Source organism: Amaranthus tricolor, chromosome 14 (assembly GCF_026212465.1).
Source record: "Amaranthus tricolor cultivar Red isolate AtriRed21 chromosome 14, ASM2621246v1, whole genome shotgun sequence".
Lineage (NCBI taxonomy): Eukaryota > Viridiplantae > Streptophyta > Magnoliopsida > Caryophyllales > Amaranthaceae > Amaranthus > Amaranthus tricolor.
The window spans coordinates 4,017,424-4,040,134 of NC_080060.1; the positions used below are offsets into that span (position 1 = coordinate 4,017,424).

The 22,711-nt window shown below is 32.6% G+C and overlaps 3 protein-coding genes across 3 annotated transcripts; all 3 read left to right on the forward strand.

Moving 5' to 3' along the window:
* Positions 1-504: 504 nt before the first annotated feature.
* Positions 505-12,555, forward strand: LOC130799575 (uncharacterized). The gene is made up of 18 exons (XM_057662713.1): positions 505-822; positions 934-1,035; positions 3,764-3,846; positions 3,955-4,039; positions 5,119-5,205; positions 5,520-5,581; positions 5,698-5,891; positions 5,978-6,038; positions 6,608-6,785; positions 7,852-7,890; positions 7,976-8,037; positions 8,136-8,172; positions 9,300-9,349; positions 9,433-9,502; positions 9,866-9,941; positions 11,956-12,035; positions 12,135-12,203; positions 12,288-12,555. Exons 1-18 carry the CDS (start codon positions 751-753, stop codon positions 12,345-12,347), a joined length of 1,467 nt encoding a protein of 488 aa, XP_057518696.1. The 5' UTR covers positions 505-750; the 3' UTR covers positions 12,348-12,555.
* Positions 12,363-17,298, forward strand: LOC130799197 (uncharacterized). Its single transcript, XM_057662306.1, has 3 exons — positions 12,363-12,386; positions 12,493-12,582; positions 16,456-17,298. The coding sequence occupies exons 1-3, from the start codon at positions 12,363-12,365 to the stop codon at positions 17,296-17,298; spliced, it is 957 nt and encodes a 318-aa protein (XP_057518289.1).
* Positions 17,299-19,017: 1,719 nt separating this feature from the next.
* On the forward strand, positions 19,018-21,134 carry LOC130800283 (pentatricopeptide repeat-containing protein At4g02750-like). The gene has a single exon (XM_057663739.1). It carries the CDS (start codon positions 19,172-19,174, stop codon positions 21,107-21,109), a length of 1,938 nt encoding a protein of 645 aa, XP_057519722.1. The 5' UTR covers positions 19,018-19,171; the 3' UTR covers positions 21,110-21,134.
* Positions 21,135-22,711: the final 1,577 nt, after the last annotated feature.

Consider the following 22,711-nt stretch of genomic DNA (forward strand, 5'->3'; position numbering starts at 1 on the left):
AGGGAGACAAAGAAAAAAAATCAAAGAGAAATAAGAGAATTGTTTGATGATTATAGTTTCACTTCGGTTAGAGTAAACCTACTTATTTTCAATTTTATTAAATTATATCTCAAAAATTCAGTTTTATTCAAATTTATATTTATATAAAATTTTAAAAAATAATAAGAAAAAATAATCATCACTTTCATAAAACAAGTTTAAATCGTTTTAAGTCAATTTTGAATAAGATCAATTTCACTGTCGAACCACCATCATCATCATATCCAGTTTGTTCCGCTTATAAAAAATTATTATCAGGATTTAAGGAGAGAAAAAAAAAGTCAATTTATATCCATAAAAGAAAGTGCGGCCTCAAGTGTGGAACCACCCAATAGAGTTAATTAGTTAAACATGGGGGCTATCCGGGACCAGCACTTGATCAACTTGAATACTTGATGAACGACCATAGGATGTTGGTAAAATATGGCAAATTCAAGATGAAACCAAACGAAAACGTCGGATATACAAAAAGTGAGCGGACAGAAAGAAAAGGGGAGACTCGGAAGGGGCAGACCACGTAACAAAATATGGTCCGTGCGTATAATGTAAGACTCCTGGAAGTACACGATGTTTTCTTTCCTTTTTTCTTCCTCTTTCTCTGCTCTTTCTCTCTCTTTCTTCTTCTCCTACTCTTCAGATTATGTAGAACAACTAGCAAGAACAAAATACCAAGACAAAGAGAGAGAAACAGCAATTTAAGAGAGAGAAAGAATGTCGTCTAATGTGGAGAATTCATCGCTGATCGCTAACTTCTCCGACGGCATTGATGATGTTGAAGAATTTGTTAGTTTCTGATACTGTTTTTAATTTTTACTGGTTTTTTGTTATTTGAATGAATAGATTTTGGTTGATTGAAGTGATTTTGAATTTGAAGTGATTGTGTTTGAATTGTAGTCGAATGAGGGAAAATCGTCTATGTCATATGAGAGATTTCAACAGTTGTTTGAGTTTGTGCAAGGTGGAAATCAAGCTTTTCGTTGTGGTAGATATGAGGAGGTTAGTCAATTCACTTGAATATTTATTCAATGGTGAAATGTTCTTTTGTTGCTGTAATTGTGAGTTCTTTGACTTTCTTTAATGTCGTCTAGTCAAATGTTAAGCTATTTGTTGTCTCATTGATTTGGTGGATCTTCATTAGTTATGATTTGTTGTGCGACAGCAGAAGCTATAATCGAAACCAATAATGAAAACAATAAAGATTCAATGCAAACACACCAAGAATTCTACGTCGACGAGCACCGAGAATCGGAAATTCACTATAAAATGCAAGATTACAAGATGTATCAAAGACAATCTCATTTGGTGGCTCACTTTCTCTCTTGTGTTTGTGGTTAACCCTAGTCCTAAAATTAAAGGGGTTTATATAGTATGCCTCTTAGAAAAGGAATTAGATTAAAACTAATTACAAGAGACCACTGTTCAGCCCGCAAAACCGCAATAAGCGACGACTCGTCGTCCAAACTGGCGACTCGTCGCTTTGCCTCTGAATAAAACTCGTGACTCGTGAGAAACATTTTGCCTAGTGAAAACAAACTTCCCAGATCAGTTGCTAAGCGACGACTCATCGCATTATTCCTTTCCCAGGCGACAACTCGTCGCCAACCCTCTGGAACACCTCTTCTTCTTTGATTCATCTTCCCATGTCTAGACTCAGTTCGAGTCACCCGACACCAGCATCTTTACCTTGACGAGAACTCATATTCAACAAACGATCCCATCAATACCCATAGTGAATATTCATCTCAAGCCATAACCATAATATAAAAACAAGGTCGTATTGCATCGCATCGTCCGCGTTGTAAAGGTTTTCAAAAACAACGAACCGATATTTCCAGCGTTGTAAAGGGGTAAAAAAAACGTGTTTTGGACAATATCAAGAGATATCTTATGGTTTTGACCAATATTTAGGCGTTATAATAACCGCATTACTCTCGTTACCGCATCATCGTTCCATTACCGCGATCGCGTTTGTTACCACATTTTTACACTATGGCCATAACCGATGCAAAGGTCATGCATTAGCCATACATCCCGCCAAGTCTCCAACCAAGACCCATGATCTACTTGTCTCCTAGTAAAACCACTCATAATGCTTTACCTGCATCAGTAGTAGACAACTGAAGACTGCAATGTACACTTCCAACTTACCACAGAACCACCTAAGGCAAACAAATTACCAGTCATAGACCTCCTAGTATCCACATCAGCTGCATAATCAAAATCAGAATAACATCCTGTACACTAGCCCTATCAGCTGTCCCGGTAATGAAATATCCTCTTTACTCCTTATCAGCATTCTCCCCCCCAGGTCGAGCCATAAAACTGCTAACAACACTAGCAGCATGCGCAATACAGACCATAACATAAATCAAATGTCCAACTGCGTTGACATAAGGAAATCTAGACATATAAGAAATCTCCTCCTCAGTTTGAGGTGAAATAGACATAGGCAACTTATAGGTCACAATCGTTGGCGTACTTATTGGCTTAGATTTCTCCATCCCAAAGCGAGACAAAACATTTTCAATGTAACTTGTCTGAGTCAAGAAAAACTTACCTCCAGCCCGATCATAATAGATCACCATACCTAAAGTCTTTGGAGCTGCACCCAAGTCTTTTATGTCAAACTCCAAGTTGAGCATCTCCTTCAATAAAATAGTAACATCGATTTTATTCTTTGTCGCCACTAGCATGTCATCAACATACAACAATAGGTAGATCATGGAACCATCCTCCAGCTTGCTATGATACACACAGTAATCATATGGATTTCGATCAAACCCATGCAAAATCTTTAAAGAATCAAACCTCTTGTACCGCTGTGGGGGGATTGCTTCAGTCCATACAATGACTTAAGCAATCTGTAGGTCAAATCCCTCGGGCTGCTTATTAGAATCTCCTCCAAATCACCATGAAAGATAGCCGTCTTAACATCCAGCTGTTCCCGTTCAAGCTCAAAGTGTGCTGCAATTAGGGGTGATCATAACCAGGTACCCGACTTTTCGGGTACCTGAAAATTCGGGTATCCAGTTAGTCGGGTAGTTATTTTAACGGCCCGTATTCCGAATCAATTTATCCGGGTACACGGATAAATCGGGTCGGGACACCGGTACCCGATTTTTATTGTGTTGATTTGTTTTTGGCGTTTTATCATCTGGATTGAAGGTTGGAGCATTGATATTGTTTCATGTAATGAAGCAAAGTGACTCATTGCTAGACATGACAATGAAAACTTCAATTGTTAGATGAAACTAGAATCAATGAATAAATTCATGTATAAATGAGAAGCCAGCAGTCCTATAACTCAATACTTTGAAAGTATGATTAGTTGCTTTTGTAAATATGAAAGTTGCCTTACATATTCATTTCGCGAAGAATGAATGATGCAGAAGCTATGAAAGTTGCCTCACTGTTGTAAATATGAAAATTGCTAGTGTTGAACATTAACGGGTAGGCGGGTACCCGACTCAACGTATTTTGTGGCCCATTACTCGACCCGATTAAGGCGGGTCGGGTTTTTGAACACCCCTAGGCCCTAGCTACAATGGATAGCAACACACGTATAGAAGTATCACTATTCTTGTCATTTCTTTTTTTTTCTTGATATATTGAGCTAATTTATATACAAAATGAGCAAGATGTTTACAAATAATATTTACTTTAGGAATCTTTTGGGTGGACTGCTTTTGACTGGTTTGTGGCTGATTAATGTTTAATTAATTAGGCAATTAATTATTATTCACAAGCCATTCTTGTCAAACCGGGGGATCCGATTATTCTGAGCAATAGATGTGCAGCTTACATAAGGTACTTCGCTCAGGTTCTGACGTTTATTAAGTTATTTTTTGCCTTTTTATACTTAGGATTACATAATTTTACCTTTTATAGTTATTTCTTACTAATAAAACTCTGCAGGTTAAGCCTTTTTTTAAAAAGTCGGGCCCCTGATGTTTCTGAATGTAATCCATTGTATGGGCTGGATCCAACAACACATGCTGAAGTATGCTTCAAAACTCTCTTGTTCTATTTCTGTGTCTGCGTGTGGCCTTGGGATTTTATGTGCTGCTCCTTGAATTGTTTGCATCATTTTTAGGGCACACTTAAAACTAGTAATGCTAGTTTATTGTGAGTCTGGATTGATGTCTTGCTCAGTTTTCGTCCCTTCTAGTTGGGTTGTGGCCTAGTTCCTGAAATAGTTCATTTTGTTTTACTTTAAAATCTTTATGTGGAGGAAAAGACATGGTCAGTTTTGAAGGATGTTTAAGAGAGTGGTGAGAAGGAGGGATCTGTGATATCTGTCCACATTGGTGGGTAAACCGTGGGTTGCTTAGCAGCATGGTTATTTTAGCTGTATAGAAGACTACATAGGTAGTGGAAAGTAGCAACTTCTTTCTAGAATTTCAAATTGCATGACGATGGAATAAGATTAGATGGTGGAAACAATATTTTTATGTAGAATCCGAGGCTGCAATATACTTTAATATTGCTTGACATTAAATTATGTAACTAAAGTAAGATCCCTACTTCTTTTATTCATGCTATGGTGGTCTGTGACTCTGTGTCATAGTGCAAAAATATGGTTTCGTCATGGCCACGGTTACCGTCGCAGAACAAATTTTGCGGTCAATGCTGATAACTTTGCGGTTGTTTCGGTCGCTATAATCTCAAAACTTTTATAGTATGGTCACGATCTGTGATGCTGTGGATATTTTGCCTATGGTCTGGTCAAACAGTGGGAAAATACACTTGCATTATGTTGATAGTTATGTGATTGTCTAGACGACTCGACCTATGATTTGGTCACAATAAGCTCAATAATCTTTACAACATAGTTGCTATATGGTGATGTATGTTATATTCTGCCTTTTGTTGGTCATGACTCGTATAGATTATCTTTAAGATGCTGTGCATTGTTACTGCACTACCTTTTTTTTGGGAGGGGGGGTGGGGGCAACTGATGTGTGAGATTGTTGAATTTTTGCCTTCATGTACTTGTTACTTTTGAGGATCGTGTATAGATCTCAACTATGGTTACATTAAACCAGACTTCCTCTGATGTTTGCTTTAATACTAATGCAGCTTGCATTGAAGGATGCTGAAAAGGTGATGAGCTGTAGAGATAATGCTATTAAGTCGTACATATTGCAAGCTGATGCTCTTTTCTTGGTAAGGATTTGAGTTATTGTAGATTATGTATTGAAATTGCTTTGAATGCATGGAACTTGTCTCCTTTTTATTTCATGTAGTTGCATCTATGAGAGAATGCATCATGCTGAATGAAATCGGTTGCAAGCATAATTCTTTAAGCTGTAAGATATGTTGACCGACATTCAAATTTACAAGTACACATCAAAAGAAAAAAAGAGCTTACAACAAAGTAACATGCGAATATGTAATTAACACTTAAGTATTTCCGAAGAAGTGATCTAAGACTTGCATCCCATTTGTGTCTGATCTAGAGATCTCTTTATATTGCGCAGTTAGAGAAATATGAGCTGGCACGTGATGCTGTTATTGCTGGTCTGCAGCTGGATCCACATAGGTAAAAGCTCTTCCCTACTCTCTACACTGCAGAGGCTTATGCCGCATACTTCCCGGCTTGTACTCCTGTAAGACTGTTGTTTTCATTTTTTTTCTTTTTGTTTTCTGGCTTCACAGCACCCATCTTCAAGCTCTTCTAATGATTTTGGAGAAATTGTGTGCTGGTATAGTTTGTGGAAGAAGCCGTGGAAAACTAGAACGTACTGATGAGTTTGATTGTACCCTATGCCTAAAGCTACTATATGAGCCTGTTACCACGCCTTGCGGTCACTCATTTTGTCGCTCATGTCTATTTCAGTCGATGGACCGAAGTGAGATTGCTTTCTTGTAATGGTTGCTTCTAGTTTCAACTTATTGTACCTAATGCCCGCTACTCTTTCCCTGTATGAAATTGTAGGTAATAAATGTCCACTTTGTAGAACTGTGCTTTTTATCACTCCAAGGACATGTGCTATCAGGTTTTCTCTCATATTTGGGCTTGCGTTTTATTTTCAGTCTCCTTTGGAATTTATTCTATTATACCCAGCATGTAATGTGTATGCCTTGATTAGCAATACACAATATGTTTTTCTATGATCGTCTTTTGTAACAAATATGTCAACTGGAAAGTGGATAGTAAAATTTTGTGCTCAATAATTAGGATTTTTAAATCAATTAAACTGTGAATGAGCAAAGGGCAAAGCTTAATTGGGTTGAACTAAATTGAACTCAAGATAAGTTGGGTAGAAAAGACCCATAAAGTATTTAAGTAAATATTGAACAGCACTTTAAAGTGTTTAATTAATTAGTAAAAGGCAAAACTGAATTGTGGTGAACTAAATCAAACTCAAGATAACTTGGGTAGAAAAGGCGCAAAAATTATTTAAAAAATAATGAACATCAGTTCAAAGTGTTTAATTAATCATGGAGATGATCTTATAGTAGGAATAATATACGCTTGAACAAAATTTTAATATTTTACTGCGGACCCAAATATAATTTAGTCATAATATATGTTATTTATATGCTTTTGTTTTACTATTTTCAGTGTAACTTTAAACAACATCATACAGAAAAATTTCTCAGAGGAGTATGCTGAGAGGAAATCAGAAAATGACAATTTGGTAAAACTCGGTGTTGATTTGATGCCACTTTTTGTGATGGACGCTGTGCTCCCTTGTGAAAAGTTGCCACTCAATATTTTTGAACCTCGCTACAGACTTATGGTGAGTTATGTGCTAAATTAAATACAATGATGAGATTGGAATTGTTTTGTGATCTTTTTTGTTTGTGTGTGTATCTCTTGCTGTGTTTGATGGGCATCCTCTATTTCCTGATTTTGTTTTTTCCTTGGCTGTATTGTTTGGTTTCATATTGTAATGGACTTTCGTAAAATAGAACATTAACAAATTTGTATTTCTTATTTATATAAAGCTGTAAGTGATGTTTGCAATCAAGAGTCAATCAGAAATAACCTTTGTGTAACTATAAGGGTTAGATTGTGTATATTTGACCTCTCAATCCACACCTGGAAGGAGCCGCTTGGCATAAGGGTAATAACATGTTGTATTGTTCTTCAAACAAAAGGTTTTAATCGACTAAAAGATGGCAATGTCCCAACTCCCATTAATTGGCCCCCATTTGGCGAACTTATGTATTAGTGATCTTTCTAGTCAGTTACGATTTTATATCCAAGGAGGAAGGCAGAGGAAGTTTTCAGTTTGTACTTTATTCAAATGTTTTTTAATGCCATTTCTTTGGGTCGATAATGTTTGCAAGATTTGAGATTTAGAAAATGAGAGCTAGGAAGGTGGAAGTGAATATAGCCTGTTGGAGTACCAAAAATTACTACATTAATTTAAGTAATGGGAAACCCATTTTCCTTGACCATGTCCAGGAAGAATCAAATATCAACTTATTTTTGTATGTCCTCTGTTGTTTATTCTTGTTGCTGTAATTGGATTGTGTAAGTGGCATTAATGTGAGATTCTAAATCTGCCAATACCCTCGCTGTGCTTCATGTAGCAATATCTGAAGTCTCTTAAAAAGTCTTTGATATTCAATTCTAGGTTTAGATGCAGTTCAAAGTTGATGGTTGATCTCGTTTTTTCATAGCTGGTAATTTTTAAAGGTTAATAGCTATGAAATGGAAGATCACAATTTCATGTGATAAATTTCATGAGTTATAACTGCAATTTTGTTGCTAGAATTCAATTTTAGTAACTGACAATAGTTATTCTTAGTTTTATGACAGATTATGGTGGTTTTATTTTCTTGTTGCTTGAACAACAGGTTAGGAGGATAATGGAAGGGAATCATCGGATGGGAATGGTAGAATCTTGTGACTAATCACTTGTCTCCACCTTAATTTTTCAGGATTCCCCTTATAGGCTTACACTTTCTATGAATGTTGTAGGTCACACTCGATTCCACAACAGGTCACATTGCTGACTTTGCTTGTGAAGTGGAGATAACAGAGTATGTGTTAAGACATAATCATCTAGTTCTTTGTTTTTGACTTTCTGTTTGGTAATGTAGTCGGAAATTGAATTCTATTTTTACATCTCTTCTTGCAGATGTGAGCCACTTCCTGATGGACGCTTCTATATAGAGGTAGGATAAAATTATAAATCATCATCTTTGAGATTCTTTCTTGGCCATTGCATTTGTTTTCTGTATAGTGAGTACAGAGGTACTTTGTGAGGACAGAAGAGGCACCATAGGCATATAGTATAGATTCCCATAGTTTCTGTTGTTGATTGGACAAGGGGCAAGAGCAACTTGTTGGGAAAAACGGCTTCAGTTTCCAATCTTGTGATCAACAATAATATTAAGGGCAACTGGAAGTTAAGTTTTTGGAGCAAAAACAAAAACAAGCTTTTATATGTGGAAACCCAAATCTGGGAGAAAAATCCAAAACATGCTCTAGAATAAGATTTGATGATGACTTTACAAGGTCTCCAATGAATCTCTCAACGATCTATTTCTTTCTTTTGTGAAGATTAGCCATAATAAATACACAAATTCTTGTGAGAGACGGTCTCTTTGAGAGATCATCTCTAATTGGGTTGGCCCATTATACATTTTCTAAAATATTGTGAGTAGCATTAAGAATGATTTAAGTAGACATATAAGATATTGAAAGTAGGCATTAAGAATACGGTAAGTAAGCATTAAGGATAATGTAAGTAGACATTAAGAATACAATAAGTAAACATTAATCTTTAATGGGTCGGGCTTGAGATACGTCTCTCAAAGAGACGGTCTCTCAAGAGACTAGCTGTAATAAATATTAGAAAGCACTATCTGTTCACCGAGTGGGGCGGGGGGAAGAGGACTATGCGGGGTTTCCTGCACCTTCCCTTTGCCATCATCTACATTATCACATAACTGGTTGAGTTTTTCATTGATGGTAATGATTTTTTCAAAATAAAATTGTTTAATTATAATCTATTATTATATACTTGTTAGAACATAGGAATTAAATAATCAAGAACTTCATTCATTGAAGCTTATTAGCTTGATTTGAAGGGTCTTGGTCTCCGGTTTTAAATGAGTATCATGTTAGTGGTATTGTAGAGTGTATATTTTCCGTTAGCTTTTTTTTATCCATCCTTTCTTATGGACTTATGTCATGCTTTTACATCCTCCTCTTGCTCATTTTTTAATGATCTTCCTTTTCCAAAGTTGTATTCTTCCTTTTTTCAAGAAGTTGCAAATTTAAATTCTATCTTTTGTAGGTTGAAGGACGCAGAAGGTTTCGCATCCTTCGATCTTGGGATCAAGATGGGTAATATATCTCTTTCTTTGCTATGGTAGCTATGGATCTTTATTAAACCTATTATGTAATCTCTAGTCCCTTGCTTTATGCAGTTACCGTGTTGCAGAGGTAGAATGGATACATGATATATATCCACCAGAAGGAACAAGAGAGAGAAAAGATGTATGAAAAGATTTCTTCCAGATCTAGTAATTTAGTATTATTTTCAGCATTTTAGTCAAACAAACGTCTTTGGATCAGAGTTTAATGTTGTCGCATAATTCTTCTTCAGTATTTCCTGTTGTGATTATTTAGGTCGAGATTTGGACTGTTTTAAAGGTTCTTCTCTCGGAAATAAAGGAAATTCAAGTGCTTGAAGTCTAGTATTTAGCTCACCTCATTACAACCTCAACGTTAAATGTCCATTTCAGAGCTTTGTTTATTCTGTATTGGAATTTGGGAATTTCAAGAACTGTGGTCTAGTTAAGTAGTTTTGTTTTGCATCAGCCATGTGATGTTAGTGACTTGAATTGTGGGCATTAACAGCTGCAGGAAACGACAAATCATGCTGCAGAGTTTGCTCGAATGTGGATGATGAGGGCAAAAGAAGCAGCAAAACAAGGTGATGACAAAATGACCTTATTCAATGAGCAATTTCTTCTTTTGCTTCATTAGTCTGCAACAGCATCGTAAAATAGCTTTTGTGTTTCTTTTTCTGAGTAAAAAGAAAAACTTAACAGTTCAATCATTCAGCAATTTTCTCAAAATTGACTGTTAACTGTTTTACTATATAAAGATGACCTTTAACTGGATAAAATGATACTAATCAGATATGTTCTTCAATTTCTCACAATTGACTGTTTGTGTTAGGATTTAAGATGAGTGGATGACACTGTATCAAATGACTGAAATGAGTGGTGTGAATGATTTGTTGAGCTTCTTTTTGAAGAAGATAGTAAATTCTTTTCTTTGCCTGAAATGTTTACCTAGTTCTTCATCGGAATTATGTCCTTGACTTTTTACTTAATTATCCTTTTTCTATTCAAGTGAATGTTTTCCAATTTAACAGCAGTATTTCCAGCTTAAATGGATGATGTACTTTGTGTTAAAACTGGATACATGTTTGTATTTCTAAATACACACTTTCAATATAAAATAAAAGATATACTATTCAGTTGTACAAAAATGCACATTCTATTAGAAAAGAAAACATGTTTTCATTTATTATTCTCACTCTTAGTTTAAGCTATTTCTAGTTGGATATGGTCTAGATCATCTAGACAATATAAAATAATTTGGAGAAGCATAGGGATACCAATTGAGATAAGTATGCTTGTCAATTCTGATTTAGGAATATTAGCTAAAGAGTTGGGACTTGGGAGTGTTATGATTTTCCTTTTTCATTGACACATGGTGCTGTAGGAAGATGATGATAGACAAAAAGGTTCAAAGAGACAAATATGATGTAAAATGTGGTGCGATGTATTGACTAAGAGAATTATTAAAAGTCATATATGATGAAATTTTATTAGTAGAGTTGGGAGGATTGATTTTCTAGGGATGGTTGTGAAGCAAAATGAGCATAAAGAAATTGGATTTGGTGATGAATATGTAACATTAAGGGGTTTAATTTTCATGCAGGCCAAGATGGTGCAATTTTACTGTCATCAAAGATAAATTTCTTTTGAAGACCTAGGAGTAGAGGCCGTCGCCCGTAAACACCATGCCACATTGCCGAGTACATATATAATGAACAAGGGCACATAGGTTTTGAGTATAAGAGGTTAAGGAAAAACAAGACAACCACGGGGAGTTATTTATAGTGTATATAGCCAACCATAATGTTTTGGGATTAACGCTTTGGCATTATTCTTTTGAAGACAAGTTTTTGTTGGGCTTTAGGTGATTGTGGAAAACTTTTAAATGCATAGGAATTCTTCTTGACGGGTTTGGTGTTGCTTGGATGATACCAACTACTAAGTAGGTGGTCTGAGGATCTTCTGCAGTGCATGTTTCCACTGTTGATGTATCAATCAGTACACAGCCTTATACGGGTGGTAATACATAGGCAAAGAATGATGATTAGTCTGAAATGGGTGGCATTTATATTTCTGAATGGAGTACTAAGCAGAGTTCTTTAAGTGGATCAAGAATATGAATTGCCTGGTTGGAATTAATCTGCAATATTCCTAGAGAGCTTTTTAGATTTCCTCAGATTTTGAATCAATAAAAATTCCAAATTATAATTGCCAAATAGGGCATTTGTTCAAGATGTAGAATTGTGAATAAATACTGACAATTTAGGCTCATCTTCAATAGGCATTTCCTCGATCTTGTCAAATTTTACAGGAGAAGGAGAAAGTTTTATATGAATCTCTCTTAGTTTAATCTCCATTGCTAGGTGTTGATAAAAACTGAATTTACAAAGTTTTTCTAAAAACAGCTAATGCTACTAACTAATTAAACTAACCTATACAAAGCGTTAATATTCCAATTGGTCATATAAGCCAAATAAAGCCATCATCTTCTATGCTTGTGCGTGTGTTCTACTAGTGTCATAGATTTCTATGATTCTTTTGCTCAAGGAATTTTGTGGAGCATTGTGTAATATTTCTGAGTGCCTTTTTGCTTTTTAGATCGAAGACGTCTCGCTGAGCTCCTTAATGTGGAAGCTATGATGCCCTCACATGAGGATCCTGAGCGTTTCAGCTTCTGGGTATGTTCATCTGTCTCTCTCCGGCCTCTCCTTCACCTCTTTGTCCCTTTTCACTCATGCTAAGTTATAGTAATCCTGCATCTATGTTTTATACCATAGCTAATCACTTTAACAAGGAGAAGACCATCCGAGAGACTAGAACTTCTACGATTAAAAGACTCATTAGAGGTACTGTGATCATTCCTTTTAAGCAGAACAATTGAGCATAAATCTGGACCCTAACTTTCCATTTATGTGTTCATATGAGTGCAGAGAATAAGATGTGGATTGATTTACCTTAGACAAGAAGAGCAAGGCTGTAGGTTACAATAGTAATCGTGGTAATAAATGATTACTATAATTGATGCCCCTGTAAGATAATTCGATTTCATTTACTCGTTACTCCGAGTGTGTAGCATATCTTTTTTTCCGCAATGAATGTTGTGGTTTATTGAAACTGTATTTCTTTGTTCTATAGACAATAACTAGATTCTTGTTACGGAAACTCCTGGACATTGAAGAGCATAATTTTCTTCTTGTACTGGTTCCTTTCATATACCTAACTCTAGTACATGTTTTTTCTTCAGTATTTTTCATCGTGCGCATGTGTTTACTACTTCTCGAAATAACGCTATTGTTAACTCAAATGTTGGGTCACTAAATAATATTCTTCTTGTTCAAATAACCATTGTTAACTCAAATTTTCGGTCACTAAATTATACTCCTTCAATGCTTTATAGATTGCAACAAAAAATTTTCAACAAAGATTTAAAAAAGTAGGACCATTTGAATTGTAAGGATAATATTAAATAAGAGTTATAATGTGTGGATGAGTATAAAAAAAATAATGAAATTATCTATGTAAAAGAAAAATTATAGCTCAAAATACTGTTTATTTCAGTGGTTTTAAACTCTTATGTGTTTAAAAACTGTATCTAAAATTTAAATACCATGCATTATAAAAATCCAACCTAATTTGATTTCTCTTTAAAAAAAATCTAATTCGATTCAGCTTAATACGATGCATGCGTGTTATGAGTGGATTAGTGCCTATGTTCTTCCACGAGACCATGACAAAATACAATGTAATTGAGGATAATCACTTACAATTTTTAAAAATATTTTTTCTAAAATAAGTTTATTAAAATGTAATTTTTTAAAAATAACTCCTCTCAATTTGATGACATTTAAGTATGAAAATAGAGATTGAATGAAAGAGAAGGAGAGGGGATTTTCAAATCTTATTTTTGATTTGTTCCTTACAAATCTTTTAACAATAAAAAGATTTGTTCGACACAACATGTAAATGTATTTTCTTTTTTTTATTTTTCTTCTCTTTTATTTTTATATTCAAATTAATAAAATAAAATCTTTATATTTTCTTTTCTTTCTTTCCTCTATTTTGTAATGATAATAGTGCTAGTCGTAAAAAATAAAATTCATCCAAAATATAAAAAGTGGCTATTATTTTTTATAGTATTTAGTTGGAATTGCGTCTAAAAATAGTCATTTTACAAATTTAGTGGAGATATAAAAAAGGCTATGAGTTGCATTTTTTATTTTTTTTATGAGGAATCCAACCATAAAGAGCAAGTGATAGGAGATAGCTATAGGCTATAGCTTTTAAATGAATTATGTAGTCTTTAGATTTGCTTTGTTTATCCCAAACTAAAACCTGGAATAAAGTTACCTCGACCAAGCTTTTTTCAGTCCTCAGATTTAGGAACAATCAAGCAAATATATTCCGTGTTGTGGCTTCGTTGATTACAATAAAAATGAAGTATTTTAAGATGAGTGATAACTGATAATAATTGAAGTGATTAATTTGATATTAATTATATTTAATTGAAATGACTATTTAATAATTTGATTTTATCAACTACTTAGACTAGGTGATTTAATTGATAGTTGGCTGAACTGATTGATTTGACAAATTTGTTTTATCAACTTTTTTGACTAGATGATTTGCACTCGCTATTCGTAGAAACTTGTTCAATTATAATAGATGCATGACCGTTCCTGAGGGTAGTTTTCAGGTGTAACTGTCTAGGGTCAAGCTCATGAAGGGGCCCAAATTTGAGTTAGTCCTTATAATTAAAAATTATTATTTGCATGAGTAGCTTCTAACATGAATCGAACTTATAGCATTAAGTTTCTCAGTTAAGCGCATGAAATCTGAACTACATAGTTGGAGAAAAAAAAACCGAACTTTACTTATATAAGAGCGTTTTTTTTTAATTTTCACCTAGGGCTCAAAAGCTGTCAAGAAAGGCACTGTATGATTTATTCATCTAACTCTCAATTTGTGCCAAAATAAGTAAAAATTTTCCAAATAGCTATTATTCAAAACATAGCAAAACATTTCTATTTTTTAATTTTTTTTTTATTTGTATATAAGTTAGAGAATCTTTGCAAATAACAAATTCATATAAATTTAAGGCTAAAGTCTATTTTCATTCTAAAAGAATACTGAATTTATGATAGAACGAAATTTCCTAGTCATTGAATAAATAACTTTTTTAATTTTACGTAATAATTTAAGTTTTTAACTTTTCAATGTGATAAATAAAATATTTTTTTAATCCATATGGTAACCTCTAACTTTAACCTTTCTCATGTGGTAGACAAAATGTTAAGTTATTTTGTTAAATTAAGTACACATTTTGAACATATTTTCAAAAAAAAAGCCTCATAAGAATGATTAAAACGTTTTTATGAAAAAAATATCGTTATAAAAGTTTAAGATCACCATGCGAAAAAAAAATATTTATCTACTATATAAAAAAATCAAAAATTAAATTTCAGCCATAAAATCTTCCCAACTTTTCCTCTTTATGAACTATCATTATTTTCATTTTTCTTGTACATAGAAATTAGAAAACATTCCTTTAGAGAACATAGAAATTACAAACATGCTCCTAGTCCTATGTATAACACACATATTTTAAAAGGATATTATTTTTTTAATTATTACCAAAGAGTTGAATTTTATCACAGTTAAAATAAGACAAAGCCACCCGAATTTAATATATTCTTGTTATCCGTCACTTTTAAATTTTTTTTCCTCGACCTACTGAAATAAAAAAAAAATTATTATTACAATATCTTTTGTTGTGATATATTTTCACTAAAATTATAATCTCAAATAATTTATCAAATAATTTCAATCTCTTGAATAATTAAGAAGACACTGCTCAAATATGCTTACAGTTCAGATTTGGATGTCATGATAAGGATTGATAATGCAGATTATTAATAATAGTGATACGACCTCACGAACAAGCCACATCTCCAATTTGCTAGCAAAAGTCAATATATAATGTACAGTCAATAAACATTATTGGTTTTTTTTTTTTTACCAAGAAACCGGAAAACGGTAACTATTATAAATGATTTTTGTATTATTTTTATGTATTATGTGAGGTAGTTTTTGACAATATGAAACTTAAAAACGAAGAATTTAATTTTGGTACTAAAAATTCAAATGACAATTGATTAGTTTTTTTTGAATTTTTAAATTTTTACATTTGGTCCATTTTACATTGTTATTGAAATTTTATAGAATTAGCTCAATTCAACATTTATAAATAAATTTCATATTACCAAATATATCATAATAAGAAAATTCAGCTTTAAATAATAATAAAAATTAACAAAACTCTAAATTCAATAAATTTTAGGAAAAACAATTAGATCGATTAGGTCAAATCAGAATCTAATAGGTCTAATGAAACCCGAACAATTAAAAATCCAACTCAACCACCAATTTAACAGGCCAAATACTTATCAAATAAATTATTGTTTTAAGAATTGAAAAATTAAGTAAGATATTAAAAATCTTTAAAATTCTTATCTTTCCCACTATTTAAAAGTCCAACTCACCAAAGTGAGTACTCTATTTTCACTCTCTATTCCCAAGTTGTTGGCCTATCCATTCCATAATCTTTTTATACCACCATTTTCCAAACACCCCTTCCAAACTTCCACCACCAATTAAGAAAAAGAAATACTGTTTCCATTATTTACGTATATTATTACTTTAATAAAAGACTAGAAACATCAAAACCCCTTTCCTTAATTATTCATATTACTCCTTAATCATTACACTCCCTTAAAGAGAGAAAAAGCTATAAACAAGGCAAAACTCCTTTGCTTTCTCTTATCAAAAAAAACCTTCATTTATAAGCTAACAATTTATCATTCACATCATTTTCCCTTCAATTTTACATCACTTTCTCAAAATTACAAACTTTGTTATAAATCACAATATCATATTACAATATTTTCTTTGTCAATGGATGAAAATCCTACAATTTCAATGGCTAGAGCAAGAAAAATCATTAGAAAGTCTATTCATACATTTCTTCAACACTATCAATATTTCACTACATTTTCTACTTTCATAATACTTCCTTTCTCCTTATCTTTGTTGATCTCTCAGGCACTCATTCCTCGATGGTCGAATACCTTGCACATGCCCAGAACCAGCCCTGACACGAGTTTTTCTCCTTCCAATGATTTATTTTCCCTTGTTAGCCTAAAACTATGTCAAACAATATCCTCCTCTATAATCACTCTCCCATTTTCACTATCCTTTCTTCTTTTAGCCAAATCATCAATCATCCATTTTCTTACACAAAATCAAAAACCATCTTCATTCATTGATCTTTACAACCCAATTCTTTCAACTCATCTTTGCAACACTTTCATCCTTTTTGCAACAAATGCAACATGTTTTTCCCTTGTTTTCTTAACATTCAACTTCTTAGAAGGATTCCATCTCAATTCCCCTAAATGGGTTCTTCTCTTTTCAATCATAAGTGCCATTTTCTATTCAATTATCCTTGCAAATGCACTAATTATATGCAATTTAGCCCTAATTTCATCAGGAATTGAAAGGAAAGGTGGGTTTTTATCAATTCTTAAAGCTTGGGTCTTGATCAAAGGGAAAACTTCAACTGCATTGGCTTTAGCTGTGCCTATTAATCTTGGTCTTGCTGCAATTGAGGCTTTGTTTCATCTTAGAATTGTAGCAAATTCACATAAACCCAAGTTTCATAGTAATGCAATTTGGCTTGTTGCCCTAGAAGGAGTTCTTATTGCTTACATTTATGCAATGATATTAGTTCTTGATGTAATTATGAGTTGTATTTTCTATCAAAGTTGCAAGGAAGAGTATTATAATGGTGCAAATTATGATCATGTATGTTTTAAGAAGGTTGAAGAGTGTTGTTATTGTGATTATAATGTAGAAAAATTAAAAGGGTTAGAAGAATTTGTGTAAGTTTGTATTGGGGAAAAGAAAATTTAAGGGATGGATTAGTTTGCATTTGTATAGAGGGATTTAAGGCAATGGATAGATTATTATACAAAAGAGTTGAAAAAATGGGAAAATCATTAATTTTAATGGGATTTGATTTTCATATTTTGATCTAAATTCTATTGTAATACACCCTATTAAGAACATTTATTCATCTAGAAATTAAAATTTTCTTTAAGTTAAGTTGTCATGATGGTTTTGGTTTGACTTGCTTAATTTTTAAGTTTAAGATGTTGGTACATGATGTTGGTATGATTCTTTTGGCTTTTGTCATGGAAAATTTAATCAAATCAAAGAAATTTCACCTAATTAACTAAAGTAGGTTGAAGGGGAACAAGAAGTTAGTGAGTGAACTTGTCATGAAACTCCCTATTAACATGACATGCGTATGATGCTTCATAATTACCAATTATTCAAAAAGATTTTATTTATCGAAAATGATTATGGCTCGATTCAATATGAAATAATCAATATAGAAATCAAATCATATTTACATATATAAAAAATTAAAATAAATAAACCTAAGATATCATATAAAAAATTGACATGAATTCGAAAGGTAGACCCTAATTATTACCATGTTAAGAAAAAATGTTTGTGCATTGTAGTTTAAAAGATTAGTTTTATTTAATGTTTTATCTTAAAAAAGAAAAAGATGGTAGGTGGTGGAGTGATTTAAAAAGGCTATTTTATTTGGCATGTGGCTTGTAGCGGAATTTGGAAGGCATACGGTACTTGCATTTTCAAAAGGTGTAATAAAGCCACTATCGAAGTTAATAGTATTTTTTAGAGGCATTTAGAAAATCTTTGAAATTTGATTTTCTAATATTGTCTTGGGATGTTTGAGTGAATGAACATGATAAACTTTTGGTCACAAAATAGGTGAATTTTATTTTTTTAAGTTTGGAATGTTATTAAAATTAGATTTATGAATTTAAATATTTTAGATTAGAAAACTCTAAACTATAAACTTCATATATTTGGATTTGAACAATATATATTACAAAATATATCTATATTAATAATCAAATCAATTAGTTTTGTTCAAAGTTCATAGAAGATTTTCATCATATTGCTTACCTGACTAATTCGTTTTATAAAATAACGTTACTAAAGATGTTTGATATATTAATTATTATTTGTTAATTTTTACTAGAGAAAATATAAGCTAACAATCCAGACAACTATTAGAAATCACAACTCAAATAAATCTTTTTATTTTGGTCTAAAGTCACTTATTCAAGCAATTTTAAAAATTGACAAATATATTTTTGTGAGAAAGCCAACAAATCAACTAATCAGCTAGAAGTAGATTTGTCAACAGAGCGGTAAGATCGATTGAGTATGAACTAACAAATCAAAAATTTTAATTATTTTATTTTAATCGCTATTTTATCCGTTTCAATATACTTGCTACATTTAACTTTATACTCAATCCAATGTGTTATTTCGATCATTTTTATATTGAAATATACACATCTAAAAATTATAAAGAGTTACTATTATAAAAGTATGCGATTAGACGATTCAAACAAAATCCCATTTAACTATAGTTTTTCTTATTCATTAGCCGCAATATATAAAATAAGCTTAAACAATGAATAGTATCAATAAGAATAATATAGTGAATATTTCGAAACAGAGGACCTATAAAATAAGTAAAAATACTAGTGTATACCACGAAGTCTTGCATGATCAGTCATCAATGGCGATGTTGTCAAAAACCATTCTCCTATATTACCAAGCTGTATGTATGCTTTTATTTACAGTTTACACATATAGAACTAGTAATTAATCAATTATGACCAAGTACAGCTGAAGCCTACCACCTACGCCTATGGCTGTTCCAGCTTTTGCGAAACACATTTCCTGTTTCTACGTTTTCAATTCTCGAAATTGCGTGCTCTTTGCTAAAGCATACGGTTTCTTTCGGGGTTTAAGGAGTAATTCATTTGATTCATCAAATAATCATGATACTTTCTCATGGAACACGAAAATTACATCTTGCTTTAAAACTGGTGATATTGACTCTGCACGTAAACTGTTCGAAGAAATGCCGCAAAGAAATGTGGTGACTTGGAATTGTATGATATCTGGGTTTGGTAAAAACCACATGATTGATGAAGCAAGGCACATTTTTAATGTTATGCCCACCAAGAATCTTGTTTCATGGACTGCAATGTTAAGTGGGTATATTGAGTGTTCTAAGTTGGAAGAAGCTCGGGTTTTGTTCAATCAAATACACAATAAAATCAAAACCCATGTTTGTTGGGATATAATGTTAAATGGGTATATAAAATTTGGAAGAGTTGATGATGCTAGAAAATTATTTGATCAATGCAGTAATCCTGATGTTGGTCTTTACAAAAGAATGTTGAGTGGTTATGTTAAAGAGGGATGTGTTAAAGAAGCATATGAGCTATTCTCGAGCATGCCGAGGCATGATCTAGCTTCATGGACTTGTATGATAACTTGTTATGCAAGAGCAGGTCTTATAAATGAGGCAAAAGCTATGGTTGATGATATTCCTTTCGAAAAAGACGCGCAAGCTTGGACTGCTATTATCCGCAGTTATATGCAATGTGGTATGGTTGATGAAGGTTTGAAAACTTTCCACTCAATGGCAAATAAGGACATTGTTGTATGGAATTGTGTGATTGCTGGACTTGTTGAGAATGGTAGATTGAAAGAGGCTCTAGAATTGTATGGGAAGATGTCAGAGAAGAATATCATTTCATCAAATTCGATACTATATGGGTTTGTCCGTGAGGGAGACATGATAAACGCGCTAAATTTCTTCGTAAACAATATGATTCTTAAAGATACAGCTTCATGGAATACATTGATTTCAGGTTTTTCGACATTGGAAGCTTTAATCTGGTATTCTCGGATGATAAGACATAAATTTAGGCCCGATCAAACAACATACACAACCATAATGTCTATATGTGGTGCACTTGCTCTGCACAGTTGGGGTAAAGCAATCCATCAACAAATAATCAAGGCGAGCTATGTACATGATCTATTGGTTTCGAGTTCACTTATATCTATGTATTCCAAATGCGGGCTAATAGACGATGCAGAAACATTGTTCAGGAGCATGGATTACCGAGATACTGTGACTTGGAACACCATGATAGTGGCACAAGCCTACCATGGATCGGCAGGTAAAGCACTCGAGCTTCATTCTTGTATGATCCAAACAGGCTGTAAACCTAACCACGTTACATTTTTAGCCCTTTTAACTGCTTGTGCACACTGGGGTCTAGTTAAAGAGGGACAAAATCATTTCAAGTCTATGGAAACCGAGCACAATATTACTCCGATGCCTGAGCATTATGCTTGTATGATCGATCTCTTTGGAAGATCGGGCATGTTATATGAGGCATATGAGTTACTTAAACAATTGCCATTGCATAATTTTCCATCTTATGGTTGGGAAACCTTACTAAACTATTGTAAGTTACATGGAAATTTTGCACTTGGGGAGATCGTTTCAGAAAAGATTTTGATAACTAATCGTTTGAGTGCAGAGATGAATGTACTAGTATCGAATATGTATGCTGCGAAAGGATTGTATGATGAATCAGAAAACATTAGAACAGAGATGAAAGAAAGGGATGTGAAGAAAGAAGTGGGTTGTAGTTGGATAGAATTAGGGGGATCAGTCTGTAAATTTGTGTATAATGACAAGTCTCATCCAAAAACAGAGGAAATTTACAGGGAAATTGAGAATCTTTCTGTCGTTATCAAAAAAATTGGTACAATTATATGAATGATTATAGATTATTGTTGCATCATGCTTTCTCCTTCATTGATTTGGTCTGGCTACTGATTGTTTTTTTTTTCTGTTCATAGTAATTTTTTTGATAGAAGATATTCTTGGATGCCAGCTGAGCTGATAAATGGTCTAATATATATGCACTCTTACACATTTGACTTCTTAAATCAAACCCTACAAATAGGTGACGCGACACGATACAATTTAACAACACAATTTCTATGATTTCAGAGGCTTTTTGCACACGCATAAGCAGCAGGGGCAATTCTAGCCCATTCAAGGGGTCTGACCGTCTAGGGCTCTTAGAAAACAGAAGCCTTATATATTAATAAACTCCTTATGGTTTATCAATTAAGTATAAGTTCAATTGGTAATGTTGATATTATTGGTTAGGGATTCAAAACATACCAATGTTAACTTTTTGCGAAAAATTTAGTCGCTATTTTATCGATAATAATTGACGAAGGACGTCAATTTTCTAAACATAAAATAAATAAAGTCCATATAGTCTTTGCTCTACCCCTGATAAATAGTAATGTTGATAATCAATTATGAAAAAAAAAAGAAAAGGATAGAGTAGCCTAGAGGCTAGAAGACATAGGGTAGGCTATAGTAATGCAAAGGAGATGTTTGATCCCTTGCAATTTTATTCTTCTTTTAGTAAGTCCTAATAAAGCTCAAATCTTTAAAGGTTATTGAAACATAGAATATCCAAATATAGTAATATTATCCTTAAGAGAAAGGTTTCTTAACTTATTGGACTATCTTTCCATAAAAATAACAAAATAAAATAATTCATAGTTTATAATACAAGTGCAGAAATAACTAGTCTTTAATATATCTTAAGTTTTAAAAACGATAATAACACTCAAATAAGTGAATAACTAAGAAAATGTGAACTTTTTTGCATTATTTTATTTGTTAAAACAACATTATAAGAGCTCTAATTCTAAAGATATAATTTTCTTTTAGAATTAAAAATATTTATGTTAAAATAGCTTACACATACTATTTCAATATATGATTATAGTGATTCCAAATTTAATTAGACACATTATTCTTATTTGACATTGATGTTTAAGCACTAATCTCGAGCTAAGGGTGTTTTTGCCACAATATTTTTATCGCTAGCTTCAAACCATAATTTATAATTTTAGCTTTTATGAACAATGCATATTAGCCTATTTGGTATGTAATGATTACTAAAAATTTTAATTAATAAATAAACCTCACTAATCTTATTGGACATGGATGATTGTTAGGTAAACATATACACATTCTTTTTCTTTTTAAAATTTTCTTTTTGAAGTGTAATGGAATTTTATTTGGTAGCGGATTTTTCATAAAGACCAAAAAGGGTTTGCCTTTACATGCATAATTAAGATATAATTGAAAAAGAATTATTTGTTCATCCATTAAAGAGGCCACTATTGAGAATATATATCCATTAATATTTTTTGAAAGTTTTAGCTAGTTAAGAGTATTTTTTACAAATTAAATTTTATAAATATAATATTTATTTTTATTCAAAAAATTCGTAGGATTTGTATTTAATATTTATCAATAATGCACAAAATTTATATTTGCAAAATTGAT

What these genes read in the sequence shown, in the direction of transcription:
- LOC130800283 (XM_057663739.1), top strand. Translation starts at nt 19,172, where the DNA reads ATGGCTGTTCCAGCTTTTGCGAAACACATTTCCTGTTTCTACGTTTTC.
- LOC130799197 (XM_057662306.1), top strand. Translation starts at nt 12,363, where the DNA reads ATGATTACTATAATTGATGCCCCT. An exon ending in TTACTATAATTGATGCCCCT is followed by an intron (nt 12,387 to 12,492) that starts GTAAGATAATTC and finishes TTTGTTCTATAG; the next exon opens with ACAATAACTAGATTCTTGTT. An exon ending in CTTTCATATACCTAACTCTA is followed by an intron (nt 12,583 to 16,455) that starts GTACATGTTTTT and finishes TTGATCTCTCAG; the next exon opens with GCACTCATTCCTCGATGGTC.
- LOC130799575 (XM_057662713.1), top strand. Translation starts at nt 751, where the DNA reads ATGTCGTCTAATGTGGAGAATTCATCGCTGATCGCTAACTTCTCCGAC. An exon ending in GTTGTGGTAGATATGAGGAG is followed by an intron (nt 1,036 to 3,763) that starts GTTAGTCAATTC and finishes TTAATTAATTAG; the next exon opens with GCAATTAATTATTATTCACA. An exon ending in GAACAAGAGAGAGAAAAGAT is followed by an intron (nt 9,503 to 9,865) that starts GTATGAAAAGAT and finishes GGGCATTAACAG; the next exon opens with CTGCAGGAAACGACAAATCA.